General features: G+C 43.2%; 1 protein-coding gene and 1 long non-coding RNA gene across 6 annotated transcripts in view; one reads left to right on the top strand and one right to left on the bottom strand.

Annotated features, from left to right (window-relative positions):
* LOC144680686 (uncharacterized) overlaps positions 1 to 23,964 on the top strand; it is a 462,270-nt gene that overhangs the window by 10,184 nt on the left and 428,122 nt on the right. The window lies entirely within an intron of this gene.
* LOC144680682 (muscular LMNA-interacting protein-like) overlaps positions 1 to 23,964 on the bottom strand; it is a 234,053-nt gene that overhangs the window by 45,825 nt on the left and 164,264 nt on the right. For 3 of the 5 annotated variants that reach the window (XM_078541928.1, XM_078541926.1, XM_078541927.1), the window contains exons 5-9: positions 20,874 to 22,670; positions 20,176 to 20,244; positions 1,237 to 1,308; positions 1,056 to 1,142; positions 880 to 939 (exon numbers count right to left, since the gene is read on the bottom strand). In XM_078541928.1, the coding sequence (XP_078398054.1) occupies positions 880 to 939; positions 1,056 to 1,142; positions 1,237 to 1,308; positions 20,176 to 20,244; positions 20,874 to 22,670 (2,085 nt within the window). The remainder of the gene's footprint in view (positions 1 to 879; positions 940 to 1,055; positions 1,143 to 1,236; positions 1,309 to 20,175; positions 20,245 to 20,873; positions 22,671 to 23,964) is intronic. The other 2 variants (XM_078541929.1, XM_078541930.1) reach the window with 2 other exon arrangements.

Raw genomic sequence — 23,964 nt, 5'->3', positions numbered from 1 at the left:
ACTGTGAACCAAGATGTTATTGGTTGATTAGTTGAAAAAGAACTCTGGAAAGCTACACCATCAGGAGTGGTGTGAACCAAGGGAGAGGGGGCTTTTGAGAAGCATGCCTTGTTGATGATAATTGTATTTGTGAAACTCAGAGATGAAATCCGTCGTCGGATAGGAACCTGACCTACCCTACGTGAATAAAGAACAGCATATTATGGAACTGTATAGCTACGTAGTGCCACGTCTGCAGGGAATGATGTAGGTGGTTGTGGTTGTGTAAGACGTATCTTTGCTGTATCATCTATTTAAGGTGAAATTTACCTTTTTATTTGGAGTATTATTTGCCTGTTAATGTACATTGATTCTGACATTTGTTAATGTAAAAGTTACAAACAGTGAAATCTTGTTGATAATTCCTTCATTTTGGGGTCATCCATGAGGATTGTAACACAAGGTTATTTAATAATAACAGCCATTGCATCAACAAAAAAATAAAGCCACATCACTAAAAATAAGAATAATAATTAATTTTCAACATCAGGTTATTCGACAAAACAGGACATCAGAATCAAAAGATTCACAAGCCTGGAATAATAATGTATGTCAACAACAGAATTTTGATGAACCAAGGAATTGCATTGCAATTGTAAAAGAAACATTTTATTCCACAGAGATTTGCCAGTGAGATTGAAAATGTTTAAACAGCGAATCAGCATATGATCATGTCCTTATTGCAGGTTGATTAAAATTGGCATTAATTGGTGCAAAACTGTACCAAAACTTGTGCCTATTTCTGCAAATCAACGTTGTCTAAATTATCAGATTCAGCAGAAACAGCACACCTTCCAGGTACATGCAAGTTCGACAGTTCATGCAATATCACTCACGTACTTTGTGTGCTTTTGAATCCTGCGGCTTCTGCAAGGACTTGGGAGCAGAACTTGAGCAACACTAGAAGAGGGGAGGATGAAATGTGAGGAACATGGTTAAAGGCATGTTCGGTGGGAGGAGGGAGAAAGGTGGAAACAGGAAAGAAAATTTAAATGTTTGCTCAATTATTTTATTACCGTTGGCAGTGGATCTTCTAGCAATTGTTCAATTGTAGCATATAGTTCCTCAGACTGCTGCCTGAGACTCTCAGATTCAAATAGGAACTGTGTGAAGGTAAACAATGTTACACATGTTAATTGTACAATCACCTATCACAACACCAGCAATAATAATTAATGTTGTGTCTGTAAAGCTTACTTGTGAATGGGTTTTCTCAGATGTGTTGGCTGCTGCAGATTCCTCCGAGTCACTGATTGCTTCATCAATGGCCTATTAAAAGGAAAGGCAAAACCCTTTACAAACAACCACCAAAAATAGTCATATGGACCTTAGGATCTACTTTGATTAAAAAGAGTGCATCTCAATCATTTACTCACAAACAGCCCCTTCCCCCCAGCAGCTGAGATTTTTCTATCCTGTATTCCTGCATCATGAGAAAATACACTATAACACAGCCAGTGAAAATATCCATCCAGTAATATAGTCTCCAATCTGTTTCTGAACTAAATATTTGAAAGGTGTTACAGTTGGGAGTTAAGTCTTGTGGCGCAGTGGGTAGTGTCCCTGCCTCTCAGCCGGAAGCTGTAAGACTGAATATGAATGGGGCCTTCTTTCCTAAAAGTGGAATACATGGTCTGCATATGTGGTATTAACCAAAGGGGTAGCCTGGATGGACTCAGTGCTCTTTCTCATTCTTTCTTCACATTCTTGGGCATTGCCTTGAGCTAATAATAGAAGGCATTTAACTGTAGATTTACTGCTGCTATTAAAGAACTACAACCATAATGTTTCGCAGAGCATTTGATTAGCTCTGTTTGTACTCATTCATATAATCTCCAATCTGTTTCTGAACTAAATATTTGAAAGATGTTACAGTCAGGAGTTAAGTCTTGTGGCGCAGTGGGTAATGTCCCTGCCTTTCAGCCAGAAGCTGTAAGTTTGAGTTCCATGCAGGAGCACATGGCCAAGGAAGGTGTGTTCATTACGTGGCCAAACAGGTCGAGTATCAACTTGTAAATCCTTTCGACATACGCCAATGGCAGGTGGTAAGAGCAAGAGAGATTCCTGCTCAGCCATGTGGTGGAAAGCACTTTGGAGCCCCAGCCATCGCTATCCATTGCTCCAGGCTACAGCATGTAAAAGTGCACATTGCCACAGCAACGCGGACTCCCTGAATGAACTGAAACACACCACCACCACCGTCACAGTAAGAGTTCAAACTATGAAAAGTCTAATGCTTGAGGAAAAAGGCCCCAACTTTATTCAGAAAATTAAGAATTCAAGTTTGAAGATTTAAAAACATGAGAAATTGAAGAAAATGAGCAAATGAAAACAAATTAAATTAAATAGAAGAACAAAGGTAAAAGGGAAATCAAGTTGAGCAAAAATAAAACCAAGTATATTGGAAAGATCTAAAAGAAAAAAACTTATAAGGGAATAAATAACACAAAAATATCAAAGATTTAACAAAAAAATGAATGCAAAATATAGAAGGGGCAGAGAGAGAAGCTTGTTAACTGGGATAGTACCAGGACTAATATAATAATGATCTCCCTAAGGACAGATCCTCTGCTCATTTCTCCATGTCTTGCATGTTGCACTTCCCTCTTCAGTTTCTTGTAGAAGCCTCTCATTTCAATTTCAAGTCGTCTAACTTCTCCATTCTCTTTCGACCCTCTTGGTTGACATCCTTCTCATCTTCCTTCAGTCACCTCCTTCAGCAACTTCTCATGCCTTAGAAAATGGTCACTCCAAACTTGTTGCCTCTTCTTGATGATTTTCACTAACTATCTTTCCTCCTCCACCACCATGAGAACTACTTCTTCACTCGAGTGTTCTCTCCAACTGACCCATTCAGTCCTTCTCCAGAAACACATTCCACAACTTCCTAATCTTTGGATGTCCAGAAGTTACAATTCTCCAATGGGTATTTGACATATTGGATGTTCCAGTGTTGAAATAATAGCCCAGAAATTTGTTGGAGCAGGACATCTTGCAGCATGTCACATTACGGTTAGACATTTTTCCTCGTCCTTCAGCTCAAAAGTGTTTTGCCCTGTAACCTGTAAATTGCCTGAAGTGTGAGTTAATAACAGAATGACCGAGCATCCGGGACCTTAGTGAACAATGGGTGCAACAGTCTATCGCCTTAACCAATGGGGTTTAATGATTGGAGAAGGGAGTGGAGGAATGACAAAAAAGGAGAGAAGGAGAATTAGAGTTAATTCAGATACAGAAAGAGAAACAACAAGGAGGAAAGAAAGATTGGATTGAATGAGAAAAGAAAATCATTTTTAAAATCTCTAACAATTTACCAACTGTAGGAGTTATACTTCAGCTTAAATTGTTCCCTTTTGGGGCCAGAGGGGTTGAGTGGCATTGTTGGAACATTAATTTCATCATTAACAAGGCACATAAAGCTGTTAAATTCCAACTCTAACTTCCTGTGGTGAGATTAATGGCCAAATGATGCAAATGCAACAACTTCATGAAAATCAGTGAGAGCCCAGAGAGCGTGTCTTAGGGGAAATGGTACAAGGGGTAAAGTTAGAGTCGGAACATGAGCTAAGAATGGAAAAGTGGCGAAATAATTCAAAAGTAAAGTTACTGTCAAGGAGCAGGTGGATTGGTGGGTAACAGGTAAGTTTTAGGTTGTTTGATTAAATTGCTCATTTTTTCATGGTTGAAATTCACTTGATGGCAGTTTCCATTGTGTTTTAGATTTATAGATATAATTTCCAGTACATATAGCTAACTTTTTACTATTTAAGTATTGCACAGTCTTTCTGGGAGAGTTTTATAGGTCACTGTCTCAGTGTCTTAGATATCAGTTTCTTAGGTATTTAAAGTTCAGTAACAAGTGCTTTAATGGTCAGGGTCCCAGAGATTCAGAGGTCAGTGAAGTTAAGGCCACAGTCAGATCAGCCATGATGTTATTGCGGAGCAGGCTCGATGGGCTGAATGACCTATTCCTGTTCCTACTTCTTATGATGTTATGAGCAGACAAAGAGTAGAAATATAGTAGCCATGGGGAATCAATAGATTATGGATATAGACAAGCATTTCTGTAACAGTAAACATGATTCACGAATAGTACAATGAAGATATACTAAAGAGATTAGCATTACTAAATGTTGCCATGTCAACTATTCCTAGACTACAATGGCAGACTAGTTGGGACCTACTACATCCTCCTATACGGGAACTCCAGGGGCGGAATCATCCCAGATTTGCACTAAGTGCGGTAGCGGGTGGGTAAAACGATGTTTTACCCGCCAGCCGCAATAGTGGGTTCTCACGCCTTATCATCCCAAACCCGCCACATTATTTATGCATTCCCGGGAAACACGCCATTTTAATGGCGAGCGAGCTCTCATTCGCCCGCCCGCCATCACCTCACCACTTCATCAGGTGGGATGCCATATTTAAAGTCCAGCCGCGCGCACCAACCTCAGTGCTTCCAGCCCACAACTGCTGCAGGGAAGATGTTCATGAAAAGCAAGAAGAGTGCAGCCCCCAGGTTTAGCGACACCTCACTGCAACACTTTCTGGATGCCGTGGAGGCCTCCCACGATGTCCTCTATCTCCACTCTGGCCGCAGGATGGGCAGCAGCGTCACCAACCAGGCTTGGGAGATGGTGGTAGTGGTGGTCAGTCCCTACGCTCTTCAAAAGAGGACAGCTACCCAGTGTTGCAAGAGGATAAATGATCTCCTCCATTCCGCCAGGGTAAGTCACTCTTCTCATCAGTCTCAGATCACACAATCACAAACTTATCACACATACACAGGGCCCTCACTCACTGCCGGTTCAAGGGATATCACCATTCACACTCTCACACACATCATAATTGTCCTCATCCCAAACATGGGACACTCACCACCCACACATGCCAGGCATACTTATCATCTGAAACAAAACCAAAAATACCTGGAAAAACTCAGCAGGTCTGGCAGCATCTGTGGAAAGGAACACAGTTAACGTTTCGAGTCCGAATGACCCTTCAACAGAACTAAGTAAAAATAGAAAAGAGGTGAAGTATTATATTACATTTCACCTCTTTTCTATTTTTACTTAGTTCTGTTGAAGGGTCATTCGGACTCGAAACGTTAACTGTGTTCCTCTCCGCAGATGCTGCCAGACCTGCTGAGTTTTTCCAGGTATTTTTGTTTTTGTTTTGGATTTCCAGCATCCGCAGTTTTTTGCTTTTATACTTATCATCTGGCCTGACAGACGTCCTGCTTACACTCTTTCCATCTCTATTCATGCAGGACAAGCTGCCACACAACAAGAGAGAGAGATTACAGACCAGTGGAGGATTACCTGAAATCAAGGTCCTCATGGACTTTGAAAACAGAGCCATCCAGCTGGCCGGTGGGGATCTGGACCATTCCTGTGCTGACGGTGAGGTCGGCGCTGCTCTACCAAATAAAGATGCAGCAGTGCAACATCCATCAGACAACCATGCTGTGAGTGATGTGTCCTCTTTCACAGGCCACTGCCATGCACTAATTGTCTCTCCTTGCTTTCGCAGGCACATCTGCCAAACAGCCGGCAGAGTCCATGACCCAGGGCCTCCAATCAAGCCCCGAAGGAAGCTCTGAAGAGGAATCTGGAGGCACCCTCCTTGAAGTCCCATCACAGCGCTCGCCCACACCCTCCACCAGCGCAAAGACACACACCTCGGTGGGACCTAGCTTTAGAATAGCCTCGGGATCACAATCTGGTGAGCACATCGCACTGTCCGATCCACAGTAGATGGCGGCAGGACTTCTAAGGTTTCCAGCAATCGGAGAACTGCTGGAGGCTAGAACGTTGCTGAGTCCGAGTCAGATGACAAGCCTTTGGACTCGGTCATGTCACAGTTGCTAGAGCTGCAAAGGTAAGCTCGGGAACATCAGGAAGGGATGTTTGCTGTACTCCTCAGATTGCAAGGCACGATGGAGGAGTCTGTCAGCCTTCAGGCTGAGGTGATAGCGCCGGAGTGCCAACACACTGAGGTCAACACTAGCAGGATGGTGGCTGCCATGGAGACCTTGGTCCAGGAAATTAATCCTGCACTGCTGCGCGGGCTCAAATCCATCGCTGATGTCATAGCTGGCCTCCAAAAGTGTGTACGTGAGAGGGGTGCTGGGCAGCTCGATTTCACTCCAGCTACCCCTTCTCGTCACGGAGTCAGCAAGGGGACCTCGGGCACACATAGGGAGGAGGATCAGCAGGTGCATCCATCCAGGTGACTCTGGGAGTGTCCGGCCCATCCGAGTCCCCACTTCCTGTGACCTCAGCAGCTCCAGCTCCACAGACCAAGGAGGATGCTACTGCCACACAGCAGGACCCTGAAAGCAGGCCGGAGCCCTCCAGGTCTTGGCTCTCCAGGGAACACCCGCTAAGATCATCAGAGGCAAGGTGTTGCAGTTAGCAGGCTGCCTCTGCCTTTGCTGTGAATGCCCGGAGAGCACCAAGACATAGCGGCAGGGTTAGGAAAGTTAAGATGATGTAGTTGCACATCCTGGGGACGGATGTTAAGCACTTGTACATACTGTTCACTATTGTCAATACGCTCCCAAGAATGTCTCCCTGCCTGTGGCTCCTTGTTCTGATGAGCAGTGTTCAAGTCAAGTCAGATGTGAAACCTTTCTGGACACGATAAAGGTAGGTGTCTCAGTCCAGGGGCTCTTCCCTGTGCTCTGTGCAGCCTTCAGACCAAAGTGATGGTCCAGCCTCACACTCCCTGGACACATTACTGATGCCTGCACCTCAGCAGTGCTGGTCATTGCTGCCAGAATGTAGTGGACAGGCATCACAGAGTTCACTCATTCTCTCTGTGTGCTCTCAGCACCTTTAAGGTGGGGCTGGCCCCCATCTCATCAGCATCTGTGACCAGTGATGCTGTGCTCCTGAAGGGCTCAGGTGCTGAAGGCGGGCAAAGGATCAGATGCTTCATGGCTGCGTCTCTATGACCCTGATCACAGAGCACAAGTGAGCTGCCCTCAGCCAGTCAGGAGTCAGACATTCTCAGAGGCTATGTGAAGATCTATGGAGTGTCCTCATTCCATGTCGTCATCATCCTCCTGCAATCAAGCGACTATTAGGGCCTCCACTATCTCCCCATGACAGGGGCATCATCACAGAGGGTATTCACATTGCCATAAGCCAGACTGGAACCAAACGTTCACAGATGCAATGAGGATCTATGGTGTCTCCTCCCTGCGTGTCATCATCATCCTCCACAAATCTGGCAGCTTTGAGCGCCTCCCAAGCGCCTGCCTCATCTGGCCCGTAGGAGCACCTCATCCCCGTCATCGCCACCACCTCATTGGAGGAGACCTCCAGCTCATCCGTCCCCTCCTCAGCCAGCTCCTCCTCCCGTTGCAGCGCCAGGTTGTAAAGGGCGCAGCAGGTGACGACGATGCGAGACGCCCTCTGTGGACAGTAGACCCTGGGTGTTGCTAGGCGCTGACCAGCGATGGCTCGCTGTGGCTCTTCAGTGGCGTGTGCGGAAGCCCCAGCAGCCCCTTCTTCCTGAGGTTGCCGCTTCTGCCTCTGCGCAGCCAGGCGCCTCAGTCGCTCTCTCCTCCAACGCCTTCACTCTCTATACACCATCAGTTATACAGCTAGTTCACCAGGCTCCACGACCCTGATGTACTCCTCCTGCAGGATGAAAGAAAGAGACACGTAGTTAGTATGAGTTAAGAACCTGTCCTGGTTAAGTGCGAAGTCCCCTTAACTCTTCCCGAAGAGTGCTGGCCACCACTTGGATGGCCAGAGATTTGTGCACTCCATGGCTGCCTGAAACCTTACGCACTTCCGCCCCACTCCACCTGACCGATTGGCGGCAGCTTTGCCCACTGGATTGCATGCTGTGCTCTCAGCTCAGGCACAGGCATTCTCCTAACCCACACTGCAAGGCTGCACTGTTAGCTTGAACCATGGGGGAGACTGGTCCAAACCGGGATGATGACATTGCAAGGGGCTGTGAGCACCTCCAGCAGTGACTGCTCCATGGCCAGCTTTAGCAAGGAGATTGTACATCGCGTGCAGTCATCCAAATGTTCTGTGGTCCACTAAAACGCTTATGACTTTGCAGTCAGTACCGGGGTGGATGGTGCAAGTTTTGGAGCTTTGATGCCTCTCCGTTGCTTGAGTGGGCAGATAGGCCAGAGGCCCAACTCCAATCATGTCAATGTAGCTGCACCTGAACTGTCTCAGTTGCAGAGGAATGGTGACTTTAGACAAGTTTCCCTAAAGCGTGGCCGCTTCCCTCACCCACCCTATCCCCCACCCTGAATGCTTGTGCGCTATATTCAACCCCTTGCACCCCCTCTCCCAAGTCACCTCAACCGCAAGACAGCCCTTGCCCCCGCACCGCCAGAAGTCACCTCAACGACAAGGCTGTCCTTAACCCCACCCCCCTGCCAACACTCCTCAAGCTTCAAGTCCAACAAGCGACCCAAGCGCTTGCTGCACATCGTTGCTGTGTACTCACCTCCAAGTTGTCCTCAACGTGCAGCCCACTAAGTACATGCCTTTTATGTCCTGTTGTGAAACACATCGGCGTGCTTTCCCACCGACGTGGACGAGCGATCCAGCGGTGGGAGGTGTGAACGATTCCAGCGGGCTGGCCTAATAATGATATGCTGATGTATTACAATGAGGTTCCTGAGGTCCAATGTTGGGAAACGCAGCCCGCCATCGGCGGGCTGAGCGGACAATCGCGAACTGGTTTCACACCACTGAACATGCTCGACATTGGCGGGCACAGAAAATCCCTGCCCAGGGCAGTTCATGCATCCTGGATAATGTGTGCAGCAAGTTGCTTGAGGACAAACTCTGAGGAGTGCCTGGAGTCACTGCAGTGAATGCAGGCGTCTGACTTTCCCCTTACATTTGGTCCAGGATATGACCACCCCACAGCCACAGCAGGTGAAGGACTGGGTGACGAGCAGACAGGACAGGAGAAAGACACAGGCAGCACAGAAATCCCCCAGACATTGGCACTCACTAACCAGTTTTCAGCTTTGAATGCCGGAGAAGGTGACAATACCTTGGAAGAATGCAAGAAGAATCAAATCCCTAGTACCATGGGAGATTTTACCACACACAGCCTATACTCATTGGAGTTGAGAAGAATGAGAGGTGATCTTATTGAAACATATAAGACTCTGAGGGGGCTCGACAGGGTAGATGCTGAGTGAATGTTTCCCCACATGGGTGAATCTAGAACTAGGGGGTGAATCTAGAACTAGGGGGCGGAGGTTCAAAATAAGAGGACACCCATTTAAGAAGGAAATTAGGAGGATTTTTTTTCTCAGAGGATCTTTAGTCTCTGGAATTCCCTTCCATAGAGAAAAGTGGAGGCTAGATCATTGAATACATTCAAGGCTGAGTTAGAGAGATTTTTGATTGACAAGGCAGTCCAGGGTTATGGGGGGTGGTTGGTGTAGGCAAAAAAGTTGAGTTAAGGCCACAATCAGATCAGCCATGATGTTATTGAATGACGGAGCAGGCTTGATGGGCCAAATGGCCTACATCTGCTCCTATTTCTTAAGATGTTATGAGCAAAAAAAAAGTAGAAATATAGTAAGCCATGGGGAATCAATAGTTTTGGATTTAGACAGACATTTCATAATGGTAAACATGATTCGCGAATGGTATACTGAAGATATACTAAAGAGATTAGCATTACTGAACATTTGTAAGTCACTTAGTCTCAATGGAATACATCCTCAGAAGCAAATGTTGAAATTGGTCCGAACCTTACAATCATTACTGGATACAGGAATCATGCCAGAGGACAGGAGGGTAGCTACTGTTATACCACTATTCAAGAAAGGATAGAGAATGAACCAAGAAACCACAGGTCAGTCACCCTAACATCAGTGCTGTGGAAACATACAGGAAGCCATTCTCAGGGGCAAAATAACCTTTCATTTGGAAAGGCATGAGTTAATCAAGGAGAGCACAGAAGTGTTTTTTAAGGCAAATCCTGTCTGACTAATTTAATTGAATTATTTAATGAGTGGATAAGGTAACAGGCAAAGCTGATCAAGATAGTGCTGTAGCTGTACATATTGGATATATGGATTTTGGAAGGCATTTGACAAAATGCCACATGAAAGGCTTATTAGGAATATGGAAGCCCATGAAATTAAGAGGAAATGGCTGTATGTTTACAAAATTGGTATGCTGCTAGGAAGCAAAATGTGGTGGTGGATGGACGTTTTTGAGACTAGGAGGTGGATTTAGTGATGTTTCCCAAGGCTCAGTTTTGGTCTGCATTACTCTTTGCAATTTAACAAATGACCTAAACTTGGGTGTAGGGAGCAGAACTAGAAAGTTTGAAGATGTTACAAAATGTTGCAATGTAGTAGATAGTGATGAGGATGGTCAGAGGCTTCGGGATTACAGACAGTTTCTCGTGGTTTGGTTTCCATGTTAAATAGTGTTCAGATCTCTCTTCGGGTAACTTGTGACCTCATCTATATTAAGGAGGATTCCCTCTACTCATGAGTGACTCAGGTAGGTTTCTTGCCAAACTATTTTATTTACTCTATATACATAATCAGCTTTTAGGTAAGTACATCTCTCTTGCGTATAGACTATTCCATCTTTCTACAGTCTCTAGCACATGACTGCTGATGTCACTGTTACAGCATGATACACATCACTATCTCATTACCATAACTATTAAGCCATTATGCTACATCACCCCACCAGTATAATCTCAACCTTTTTAATAACAATCTTAAACTATTTCCTTAAATTATTTACATTACTTTCTCAAACTTATGTAACCTCCTTTACAGTTACAGATTATATCCAACTCCTATTCTTCCCCCCAAGTCACTGTTATAAAGGGCTTCAATCTCCCACATTGTTCTCGGCTATCTGGGAGGATGTTGTGGACATACACGGTCACTCAGGAGAAAATAACATTGGTGGAGTGGGACCACAGCTTGCCACAACTGCTGCTCACTGGGATGTGATCTCTACGATGATTGAGTGGAAAGGATCGTGAAACCTTTTCAATGAAAGACTGATCCAAGAAAGAAGACTTCAGGATGTGGACAATCACACTCTCTTGAACGGGGAGAGATAAACTAGCATTTTCTCAGGAAACTTCTGCTCCCTTTTAGCATACCAGAGAAAGGCCTGAAGGGATGATGTATCTTCAATTTCAACAAAGAATTGCACAGGACAAAAAAGATATTCAGCATCTGAGATTTGAGCAAATCTGGAAGACAAGAAGAAGAATGACGAAAATCCTGTAGGCATGGCAGGATATAAAGAAAATATGACTTCCCCACTGCACTTCGGAAATGACTTTCACTTTCTCTAGATAGTGGTAACATTGCCACACTTGTTTTAGCATGAGGCTACTCCATTGTAAGCAATAGGATAACTGTATCAGCATTAGAAGATAGGACAACACCATTTCAACAATAGAATGAATCTCCAGAACTAAATCTAAACGAAATTTCTGTACAGGACTCTTCAACTATAGAAGCTCTGTAGTTATGGCCTCAGCTTCTGCACTGAAGGGCAACTTTAGCAGAAGGATGATTTTCTGATGAGACTGAAGTGTGGGCATCAACTTACCTTTACACAAACTAATAGGCTATACTGACAATCTGGCATTGTGATCCACTGTGGAATCAAGCATTTTGTTCTCCCTGCACAGCTCTCTATGATCAGCCAGCGATTTACAATACATCACATTGGTGGATTCAGTGGGACAAATATACGTATTCTGCTCTTTGACCATAAACACAGCTGACTCGATAAAAAAGAACAACAGATTTCACATGCTTTGGCAGTAGATTCAAAGATGGTACAAATCTCTAGGGCCTCACCTTCTAACAGATCACTTGTTGCTACCAAAGCTCCTTTCTCATAATCTTCTTCAGGAAAGAGCCAACCTAGGACTAGAATGTCCTCACTCCTGCTCCTATTTTCTATGTAATGAGATCACAAATGAGTTCATCTTTCAATGCACCATACCCGCAGCAACTGGCAAGCTATACAGGTCTGTAAGAAACAATTCGACTGATTCCTCTGGCCTTTGGCATCTCTGACTGAACCACATTCACTTGATTATGAGGTTCCGTTTTAGGCTGAAATATGCATCACTTTTAGGACAGTTTTGAAGTCTCCAGAGGTCCCTTCTACCCCCGTCTCAGGATGACATCGTTTGCAACAGGCCACGCTGTGTAGAGGAATGAACTAACCAGGTGCTTCTGCTCTTTGACATGCAAAACCAACGCTGCTCAATACCTCAGGAAGTGTTTTTTCCACCACTCCTAACGCTAGTCTCTCTGTGGAACTTCAAGGTTTCTGAATGGCAGGCGAAGGGACAGCCACTGCTAAACTGGTGTTGACATCGCTACCAATTCTCAGTGTGCCTCCCACCAAGCTAAGTCTTCTGATTTTTCCTTTGAAGAAGTGTTCCGATTTCTCCCCGTGGGTGTTCTGTCGATGGCACCAAAACATTGTTAGATTGGTGTCACCACCACTGCTGATATGATTCGTGATTTGGTTTCCAGGTTAAATAGTATTTGGAACTCTCTTTTGGGTATCTTGTGGCCTAATCTATATTAAGAATATATGTTCCCCTATTCATGCTTGACTCAGGTAGGTTTCTTCCAAAGTAACTTTATTTCCACTATGTACATATTAAACTTCTAAGTAAGTACGTCTCTCATGTGGATTACTCCATCTTTCTACAGAGTCTCTAGCACATGACTGCTGATGTCACTGTTACATATGATACACATCACTATCTTATCACCATAACTATTAACCCATTGTGCTTCAGACAGGTTGGTGAAAATGGGCAGATGGAATTCAATGCAGAGAAGTGTGAAGTGGTACACTTTGGGGGGAATATGGAAATCATGGCACAATTTTGCAAAGTGTAGATGAACAGAGACACCTTGGTGCCTATATACGTAAATCCTTAAAAGTAGCAGGACAAGTTTTTCAGGTGGTTAATTTAAAAAAGTATATGGGTAACTTGGGTTTATAAATAGAGGAATGGAATATCAAAACAAAGAGATCATGCTAGGGCTTTATAAATCACTGGGTAGGCCTCAGATGAAATATTGTGGGCAATTCTGGGCACCACACTTCAAGAAAGGTGTAAAGGCTTTAGAAATGGTACAGAGGATGTAACCAGGAATGAGAGACTTCAGTTATGAGGTGAGTTGGAAAGGTTAGGGCTGTGCTGCTTGGAACACAGAACCTCATGAGGTGGCCCAATCAAGATGATGACAGGTTTTGATAGAGAAAAATTACTCCCTCTGGTTATGGACTCAAAATCAATGCCAAAAATCTAGAGTGGACTTGAGAATTTTCTTCACTCAGTTGTCGGGATCTGAATGCTCTACCTGAAAAGGTGGTGGAAATGGATTCTATCAATAATTTTAAAAGAGCCCTTGGATGGGTATTTGAAAATGAGGAGCTTACAAGGCAATGGGTAAAAAACACAAACACAGGTGTGAGGCTAAGTATGACTGCTATTTCAAAGGGGTGGCACAATTAGTCTTTCAAAGAGCCCGCCTAGGAACGATGGGCCAAATGGTCTCCTACTGTGCTCTAGGTTTCCATGATACAATAATCTTATGATTGCATGGAGCACACAGGCTGCTGTAGCATTAATAGCAAAAAGCATCACATATTAAACCATCTGCAAACTCCACAATTGCTGGTGTATTAAAATGGTCACATAGATGGCAGCAGGCTCAAGTCTGCAATCTCATCTCTAATTGTATATTGCTTGCAAACCAAATGGCCATTACTCACGCGGTCGTTTGAATCTGCTCAGTAAAATTACAGGTCTATCTTTCATCATATTTATCATCATATCTGATTTAAACTAGAGTGTATGTCAATGTCACCAACTTGCCTCCGTTCAGATCTCTATTGTCTGTTTTTTAACAAGGGTACGAGAAAACCATTCTTCTCACTGATGTGATTGGAAAAGGAACACTTACTAGATGGTAATGCAAACAACACTTCAAAACTCAAGGGCAGGACATTTTTTTGATTAAAACTTCAATCAGCATCTGATATGCTGCAGCCACCCCTGCTGGTCAGACCAAGTAATTACCTTGTGACGGTAGAGTGGAGTTCCACTCATTACAACAACATTGTACATTTAACATGGTCAAATATCTTAAGGCACTGCACAGGAGTGTTGTCAGAAAAATATCAGCTTTTAATGGCCCCAGTCTTCTGCTCATCCAACACTAGATATTAGAAAAGCAGCGTGACAAATCAGAGGTAGCTGAGGGGGTCAAGCGAGGTGGTGGTGAGGTAGAGTTGTGTGTTATTAGTGCACTTCTGGAACTTTTGGGTCAAAATCCTGGAACTCCCTCCCTAACAGCACTGTGGGTGTACCTACAGCACATAGACTGCAGCGGTTCAAGGAGGCAGCTCACCACCACCTTCTCAAGGGCAACTAGGGATGGGCAACAAATGCTGGCCTAGCCAGTGACGCCATGTGCTATGGAGGAATGAAAAATAAATTGAACATTGTGTTTTCAGATGATGTTGTCAAAGGGCAAGATGGATTCCTTAGGAACTCTAGACGTAAACAGTGTGAGAATCTATTTCATGAAATTCTCTGGCTACAACTGGATAGATAGGAAGGGATGCAGATGAGAGCAGTCCCACCCAGCTGCCTAACAGAGGAGAAACATTGGAAGCAGAAGGTGTGGCCAACCATGTCAAAGACTGCAGAATGGTTGAGAAGGAGGATAGCTTACCACAGTCACAGTCAAAAGGGTTGTCATTTGTAACTAAGATGAAGATTGTTTCAGTGTTGTAGTGGGGCAGAAACCTGATTGGAGAGGTTCAAATATGAAATTGCATGAAAAATGGTCACTAATTTAGAGTTGACAATGACACGCTCCAGGACTTTGGAGGAGGAGGAAAGGTTAGTGATGGGCTGGTTGTTTGCAATGACAGGGTCAAAGGTGGGTTTTTTGAGGGGGGTTGGTGATTTGAATATGAGGGGGAAGAGTACCTGAGAAACTAATATTGGGGCCAGGAAGAGAAGTTGCCTGGTCAGCAGTTTAGTAGGAAGAGGGTCAAGGGAGCAGGAAGTGCTTCTTGAGGCCAACGTAAGCTATGAGAGTCAAGCTATCTTTCCCAAGGTTTAGTGCCCAGTACTGAAAGTGGTACTTAAAATGGGATCTAACCGGAGATCAGGACAGCTGTGGCATAGTTCCCATCCCCTTTGAGCTAAAGGCCAACATTCCATTTTTTAAAAGTTATTTTATGTGCTTGATCCCTGAGCCTCTCTGCTCTTCTCACCATTTAGAAAACACTTCAGTTTAGCTTTCTTAGGTTCAAAGCAGTTAACCACACTTTCCCACACTGCCACAATTTTGCCCACTCATTTTATTAACTTTCTGCTCCCGTCAATACTATTCATTGTGCCACCTAACTTGGTATTATCTATTCCTTTGTCTAATTCATTTGTAAATATAGAGACAAATTAAAGCCTCCGTTCAAAACCTTGGAGGACATGCCTAGTTACATCCTGCCAATTTAATTATATATCCATTTTCCATATTCTCTGTTTCCCACCTCCTAACCAATACCCTATTCATGTCAGTACATTTTCTCCAATTCCATGTGCTTTTATTTTTGTTAACAGCCTCATATGTGGAATCTTATTGAATGCTTTCTGGAAGGCCAAATAAATAACATCCATAGACATTCCCTTATCTACCATATTAGTTACCTCCCCAAAACATTCAACTAGGTTCATTTGGCATGACTCATCCTTTACAAATGCCTACTGGTTTGCTCTGACCAGTGCATACTGTCCAAGTGCTCGGTCACTCTGTCCCTAATAACAGACTCGAGTAACATCCCCACAGAAGATGTTAGGCTCATCGACCTATCATTTCCCAGTTTGTCTCTCTGACCCTTCTTGAGTAATGAGGAGACATTGACAATTTTCCAATCCAAAGGAACAATTACTGAATTCAGAATATCTACAAATTCCTCACCTGTATTTTATAAACACCTTAGGATGGAAAGATTTAGGCCTTGAGATTTGTCTATCTTGCGTCTACTTATTTTTTCATTACCTTTTTTTATTCATATTAAATCTAGTAAGCTTCTACCCCCTATTTACTTTTAGTTTTCCACGTATCTCTGGTACTTTATTCTCATTCTTCACCATGAAGTCGATAAAAAGTAAGAATTTAGCAAGTCTGCCATTTCCTGATTTTCAATTAAAATGTCACCTAATGTGGGCCCACATTACTCTATTTTCTCTTGCTCTTTCCCTTTCTCTTAATATACTTCTAAAATCCTTTGCTTTGTCCTTGATATTCTTCACAAGTTTTTTTCTTGTATTCCGTTCAAATTACTTTTGTTGTAACTACTATTCTTTGCAGCTTTATGAAAGCACTTGGAAAAGAACATTCAAAAGACCTTGCACGTGGATTTAACAACTGGATGAGCTTGTTAGGCTGAATGACCCAGGATCTTTAGAAAGATATACCATCTGCACATTATCAAAAATAATGTATGCATTACATATATTATTTGTATACATTTCAGAGTTGCAGGGTCAGAATGCCAATTCAGCGCCAATTTAAAGTTTCATGTACCATTACTACACAGTGTGCATCATCTAGTCTTGACATTCCAGCAGATTTTCTGTACCGAATTCTGACACAGATAACAAGGACTCAGCTATACTGATATTTTTTGAATGCCTTCAATCTTCATCAAAAAGATATTAAACTATAAAAAGGCAAATAAAGACTTATACTTAAAAATTGTGTTGTAAAGCACAAGTTTGTAAAAAGGCACTGAGATAAAAGGTTCTTTCTCTAAAGTTGTAAATGATAAGAAATTTGTTGGCCTGTCTTGGTAATGGATAAACCCCTCCCACTCATTTTGTTGGCAAGTCTTGATCCTGAATACTCAGCAGAGGGTGGCTGGAAGACCTTTCCTCTGGCTGTGAGTATAGGGAGATAAGAAGCAAAATAGAGAGATATGCAGTCGTAGGGCCTCCACAGAGGTCCTATTTAAGGAAGAGAGGAAAGAGGGAGCCTTAGTTCCTCAAAACCTACAAAGGATTCTCCAATACCACAGTGAACCATACCTGAACAGAATTGACAATGGGACCTGGGTTCGATGTAGAGAGTTTCAATTATCTCAGGATTAAGATGAGCACTGCTTTTTTCATCCCAATATCATCTAACAATGCGCCGGTCACCCATTTACCACAAGTCAACAATTTCCACTCCTTCAGCATACAATCACAAGGGTAAGGTGCAACATCTCTAACTTCAAACACACTGATCACTTCTTTTCCTATTTTTATAACATATACTAGCATCATTCTGTTTTCAAGTCCTAGCATTTGCACCACCAACTTCTCCCAGCTCTGCTTCCTCACTTCACATTCCACACACTTGGATTAACATTTGTCATCTCTCCATCCTCATTCTATCTTGCTTCTTGCCCACCTCAGACCACAGTGACTTTATGCAAAAACACCACATATCTCCACTTACCTCTTCAACAGACATTTACCCATTCTCACTCTCTGCAGGGCAAGACAGGATCAACAGTGCAAAGGTGAACACACATCGGAAGCACTTCATTGGCTGTAAAGAGCTTTGAGACGTTGGGTGGCTGTCAAAAGTGTTATATCAATGCAAGTCCTTTTTTCTGTCAAGAACAAAATAATGGTTGGGGGGGGCGGGGGGGCAGTGGGCAGGGTGGGGAAGGGAATAGAAGAACTCCCTAGCATCATCACCCTCACTCAAGCAAAGCAGGATGCCCTCAAGATCAGAGACCCAGGCAAAGCCAGCACCTCAGGGAAGGAGAGGCTGATGACTGACCAGACCAGTGTATCTGCAGGTTCCCTACACTCAGCTCAGCAAAGATTCAGCAAGCTTCACAATTTTAAACTACATTCTCAAGAATATCTCCTGGCCAAGCCAAGACAAGAAATCTGCTAACCTCACACAAGAGGATATACTAGGTCCTGGATATGCCATAGTTTTCGAACTATGGTTGAACGTATGGAGGAGTCCACTACCAACATGTGTTGTTTCAACATCAGCACTCTGTAATCTACCCCCTGCTGGAGTGTAGCCACCTCCAGGTATGCTGCAGCTGGGCCCTCACAAGCAATGTTTGCACTCTTTGCAGAGTTAGTGGAAGGTCAAATGGCTGCCATGCAGATTCTGGGCTATGGCTTATAGACAGAAGTGGCCAAATTGAACAGAATGCTGGATGAAATAGACAGCAGCTTTTGAGGCATCAATCACCTTCTGCAGTCTGCTCTCCCGCAGACCAATGGAATTGATCAGCTTCAGGTCCACAAGAGTGACGCTGCTCTTGGGATATCAGCATGGCTGCTTCTTTGCCAATCTGCCTATGACCTCAACCAATGCCTACCTTGCTGCCAGCATGTCAACTGAGTCAGTCTGCCCTGGCAGCAGCTGAGGTGCAGCACTCTGCAATCAAGTTCATTGTTGAGCTGTTTCTCCTTCCTTTGCTGTTTCCTCTCCTTCTCCCAGGTCTGCATCAGCTGGTGAGGACTACTACAGCCACTGTGCCTGCCCCAAACACAGGACTTGCTGTAATGCAACATTATCCAGGATGCAGCACCCCACAAGGATGTGGGAGACTGTATCTCGATCATATTGTAGGAAGCTCTCCAACCACTTGATACACCTGACCCTCTGCTTGAGCATCCCTATGCTGTGTTGATTAATGATCTCAGTGATTCCCTGGTTTCTGAGGTCTTGTTGCTCAGACCTCATGGGATTGTGCAGGAATGAGATACAGATCCCCTCAGACCCCATGTAAAGTGGGGCAGATGGGGGAGGGGAATTTTTTTTTAATAATGGGAATCAACCAATTAAGTACTTTTGAAGTGTAGTCACTGTTGTGCTGTTCGGAAACATGGCAGCCAATTTGCGCACAGTAAGCTCCCACAAACAGCAATGAGGTAATGATTAGATCATCTGTTTTTAGGTGTCAGTCGAGGGGTAAACACTGAACACAATATGAACAAGTCCCATTCTCTTCTTCCAATATTGCCATGGATGCTGAGTTGAGGGGGAAGACATCTCTTTTGAAAATCAGCACCTCTGACAGTGCAGCACTTCCTCAGTACTACACTTAAGAGCCAGGCTAAATTTTTTGCATTCAATTTTTTTGGAGTGGAGCTTGAACCCACAACCTTCTGACTTAAAGGTGAGAAGGCTGCCACTGAGCCAAGGCTGACACCAAAAATGTCAAAAAATCTAAAATTTTCACAATTTCCCCAACTCCTCGAGAAAATAAATTTCCTGCCATCAGCACTCACATCAATAATTTTTAAACTCACCACTGCTGCAAACTGCACTTGAGGTTTGCTTTACTGCAATAAAGGTGACTGAATGGTGGATAAGCCTGAAACTTAACATATGACAAGCTTGTGCCTTTGTGCTTTCAGTTTAAGCATTTGTCTTCATTATGACTAAATTTGAACTGTCACCTTTTGGAGAGCTCAGGTTTTGGACAGCTTTCGCTCTTTTTTTTTAGATTAACGTCCATGATCACCAGGACCAAAAGTTCAGGTCAGCAGGATCTTAATTAAGGTAATAGCTCAGGTTTGCAGATTAGCATTCTTCAAGATGAAAATGCATGCTTACTTTGACAAGACAGTAACTGCAGGTTTTCTGGTTAATTAGCAAAAGGCATACAAGAAGGTAAATTTATAATGCTTGAGCAGAGTATGTGCGTTCACATTCCCTTCATTTTCAATGGAAGAAGAAAATGCTGTCACAAGACTTTACAATGACAAAAGAAGTATCCATTATAAAAAACACATCGTACTATAGAACAAAATATTGGGAAGATATCCACCTCACAACAAGCATTCATCATGCAGCAACATATGCAATATTATTAAACATGATATCGGTTTGAGATCCTTTACTGTATGTCAGAAAGGATTCACCTCACTCAGTCCTCCTCCAACCACCATCAGCAACCTCAGTGCTCACTAGTGGTCTAATTAATATTGAAATGCAAAAGTCTATGGCTTGTTGACTTGTACAAAGAGGAAAGCAGGACCATTGAAGCAAAGTTTCCTATGGCTGACACTGACCTTCTGCTCCAAAAGCAGTGTGTTTGTTGGTATTGCTGCAAAAGCCTTATAACTTGACTTGATCTTGTACTGCAGAAGAAGTGAGGGAAATAATCAAAAAAGGAACAAGCAGTGAAAGTGAGCGATGCAGTAAAAATAGCAAAAAGAATTATTACTGAATAGAGATGATTGAAGATTATGGTTATAATTTGAAAAGAATTGCAATAAAAATGAGTTGTAGATGTGGTAACAACCACCTTTTGTAGTCCTGCAATAAATTCATCTCTAATAATGCCCATTAACTTTGCTTTCCATTTGCAAAACAATATTTCAATGTTTAAAAAGGGCCAATTTAGGAGCAATTTTCAGTATCTAGTCCCAAGGTTCGAAAGAGTTATGCTAAAAGAGACTGAAATGCTCATTTCACGAGTTCTGTTGAGCAATTTTTGAACCTCAGTAATCAGTATTTAACATGATAAGTAATGAAAAATACACCTCAAGTCTCAGAGATAGCAATTCTGGCAAACTCAGGAAAGCTAAGGAAATGCAGGATTTTTCTCATTAGTAGTAGAAAAGGAAGATTAACTAACTAAATAGATTCAAAGAACACCAACTATATCATGCAGGTTAATTAATAAGAGCAAAGGGTGAGACGACCATTCCAAGAGAACAGTATTCATCACTATCTATAACATGCAAAAGAAAGAGATGCAAAGTACCTTTTGTTCTGGTTTCTTAGCCTCATTCTCAGTAGAACAGGATAAAGGTTGTGATGGAGATTGTGTGCCAGGCCTTGAAAAATGTGATGGTAGTGAAGGGGACTGGACTGGACCAGGTGATGTTATGTCGAGTCTTGGGTTAGAGAAATGTGCTGCAGAGTGAGCTGGAGTAGAGACACTAGCATTGGGTCTAGGGAAAGGAGAAAGGTGGACAGGTAACCGTCCTGGGGTAGGAGGTCTTAGTGAGGAAGAATAAGTTGGAGTAGGGGAACGCGAGCTCGGTCTTAACGAAGAGGAATGAGGGGTGGTCTGATTTTGGGTAGGAGAAACAGAGCCTGATCTTAGTGAAGAGAAGAGAGAACTAATATTCAATGGAGTAGGCGTAATGGAACCAGATTGTGGGGAAGAGTTAACTGGAGTAGGAGATGAAGAAATGGAGGTTGTGGAAGATGGAAGAGACTGTTCTGATAAGGGAGAAATACTGTAGTGCCTTGCAGAATGAGAAAGGGGAGGACTTGTTGGAGTAAGAGACAGACTGCCAAGTTTTACAGGGCTGTAATTTAAATTCGAATAATGAGGGGTGGGGGAAATTTTATTAGCTCTTTCAGAGGGTAAATTATCTAAAATGGGGTCTGATAAAGGAGACGCTAGTTTTTGCGTTGGGGAGAATGAACTGATTGGTGAGAAACGATGTGAAGTGAACTGTCCTGTGCCGGGAGAAAGCTGTCCATGCCTTGGGGAGGGACAATGGGGCAATATAAGGGGCTTTGAGCCATGACATAATGAAGTCAGTGCAGCTGTGGAGTTGCCTGGATTTGAGTGATCAATATTTTGTTTTATGGGCGACAGGCCTGATGGAGCTTGAGCTGTCTCTGTGGAAACATTTCCATGTCTTTGAGATAAAGATGTAAGAGAGGAATGAAGAGAATGTTTTCCTGGCTCTGGGGACAAAGGAGAGTTTATGGATCTTGATGAGACTGAAGAAACGTCTTCAGGTGTTCTAGAAGAATCTAGCAGAGACTTCCCTGGAGTGGGGGAAAGTGTCCTGGCTTTTTGGCAGGAGGATGATGCTTGTGGGGTTGTTGGACTTGGAGATTTGCTAGGAGATTGTGAACAGATGGTGCTCAGGGATGTGGCCGAGGACACTAGTTTTGATTGGTCTGAGGATTTGGATGATACAAGAGGCCGTTTTCCAGACCTTAGAATCGAAGTCAATAATGACAACTGAGTTGGAGGAGAAGATACTACAGCAGATTTTGCTGCATTAGTGTGTGTTGAGGTCAGACTGGAATCATTAAGAATTCTAGGAGAATAACATGAGATTCGCTGAGAAGTGGGAGAACGTATATTCTGATTTGATGAATGAAGTGACGACTGCACACGAGTTGAAGAGCACGTGGTGGATCTTGAAGAAGGTGAAGATGAGGAGGACCAGGCTGGAGAAGACTGCAAATCACTACAGCTCAGAAAGTGTAATGGGGGTGGGGGATAGGAAGGTGAAGCAGTTTTAGACTTTTTAAGGGGAGAGTTGGATAAGGAAAGGGATTTACTATTAAGGGCTGAGGGCAAGGAGCTGGAAGATAAGAAGGATGTCTCGGAAGAAGTCAAGAAAGTGGACCTGGGTAAACTAGAAGATTTCTTTTCTGAATTTGTTTTGGCAGGAAAACAGAGTGAAGATTTATTGAACAAGGATGAAGTACAAACATGTCGCAGGTCAGCAGGGATGGAATCTCCATTCCCAATTGTGGAAGTTAGTGGTTGAATAGTGAGGTTATCAGGAGTACGAGAAGTGCTTGACTGTAAGAAGTAAAAAAGGAGAAAATAAGCAAAAGCAATATGGTCACGAAAACTTAACACCATATACTGTGGATTATCAGGTCATTTGTAGCTGAGTTTCTCTTTTTAAATTTGATTTTTTGCCAATACTCCTTTTTATTGCTGTTCGATTTTTTTAAAATCGATTCCTAAGATGTGGGCATCTATGGCAAGGCTGGCATTTATTGCACATTCTTAGTTTTCCTAAGAAAGTGGTGATGGGCCTTTTGAACCACTTAGCAGTGGTTTGATATAACTAGGTGGCTTCCTAGGGCACTTTAGAGGCTGTTAAGCATCAACCACATTGCTGCCAGACTGGATTTACATATAGGGCAGAGCAGTCTTCCTTCCTTGAAGGACACTAATAAACCAATTGGATTTTCACAAGAATCTGACAGCTTCGTGGTCAGGTTTCTGCATACCAGCCTTTTATTTCCAGATTCTATTTTTTAAGCTGAATTCAAAGTCTCATACTGCTTTGATGGGATTTAAATACGCATTCTCTGGATTATAGCTTCAAGCCTCTGGTTTACTAGTCCAGCGGCAAAAATACTGCACAGGTGTACCCAGTTAAAACAAGGTTTGAAAGTTCCTGAATGCTGTGGTTGGTAAGAAGAAAGCCTTGTAAATTATGTTCATCAACATGTTATCTTCAGTCAATTAGGGTAATATTAAACATCAATTGTCATCCTGCTTTCTAGAGCATGAAATAAAACTTCAGCAATATTTTAAATATAAAATCAATACTTCGTTGGCATCCACGAGCAATTCCCTACTTCACTGAAAATGGTCACTTTGTAATTATTCGCCTCTGATCCCATAAGTACATCACTCAGCTCAAAGGGTTCTTATCACTTCTGTTAATGTTATTCACAAAACAGTTTCTCTCCAATGTTTTCCTTTCCCTACACAAACATCTGTAGTGGCCAGCAGTAATCAACCACCTGTTAAGCATGCTGCTAAACTTAAAGAAATTCAAGTCTTCTCAGGGCAATATGACAATACTAATTAGCAATTTCTATGCTCTGTACTATGAAGTGATTCAAACCCTGCGCCACTTGGTTTCTGATCTGAGTCACGAGGGGTTATTTAGAGCCTGCATCGTCTTTCAGCAAGGCGGAGAGATGTTTGGGAAGCCTCTGAGAGCTAGCTACAGTGGAAAACAGCAGCTGCCAATATAAGTTTACCCAAATAAACAATGCAGTCTTGCAGCATATTGAAGCTTTTAAAGAAATGCATCAGGGAGAAACAGGCATGTTCACATGTGCAGTCCTCT

Source organism: Cetorhinus maximus, chromosome 5, assembly GCF_964194155.1.
Source record: "Cetorhinus maximus chromosome 5, sCetMax3.hap1.1, whole genome shotgun sequence".
Lineage (NCBI taxonomy): Eukaryota > Metazoa > Chordata > Chondrichthyes > Lamniformes > Cetorhinidae > Cetorhinus > Cetorhinus maximus.
This window is presented reverse-complemented; position numbering and strand designations above follow the sequence as displayed.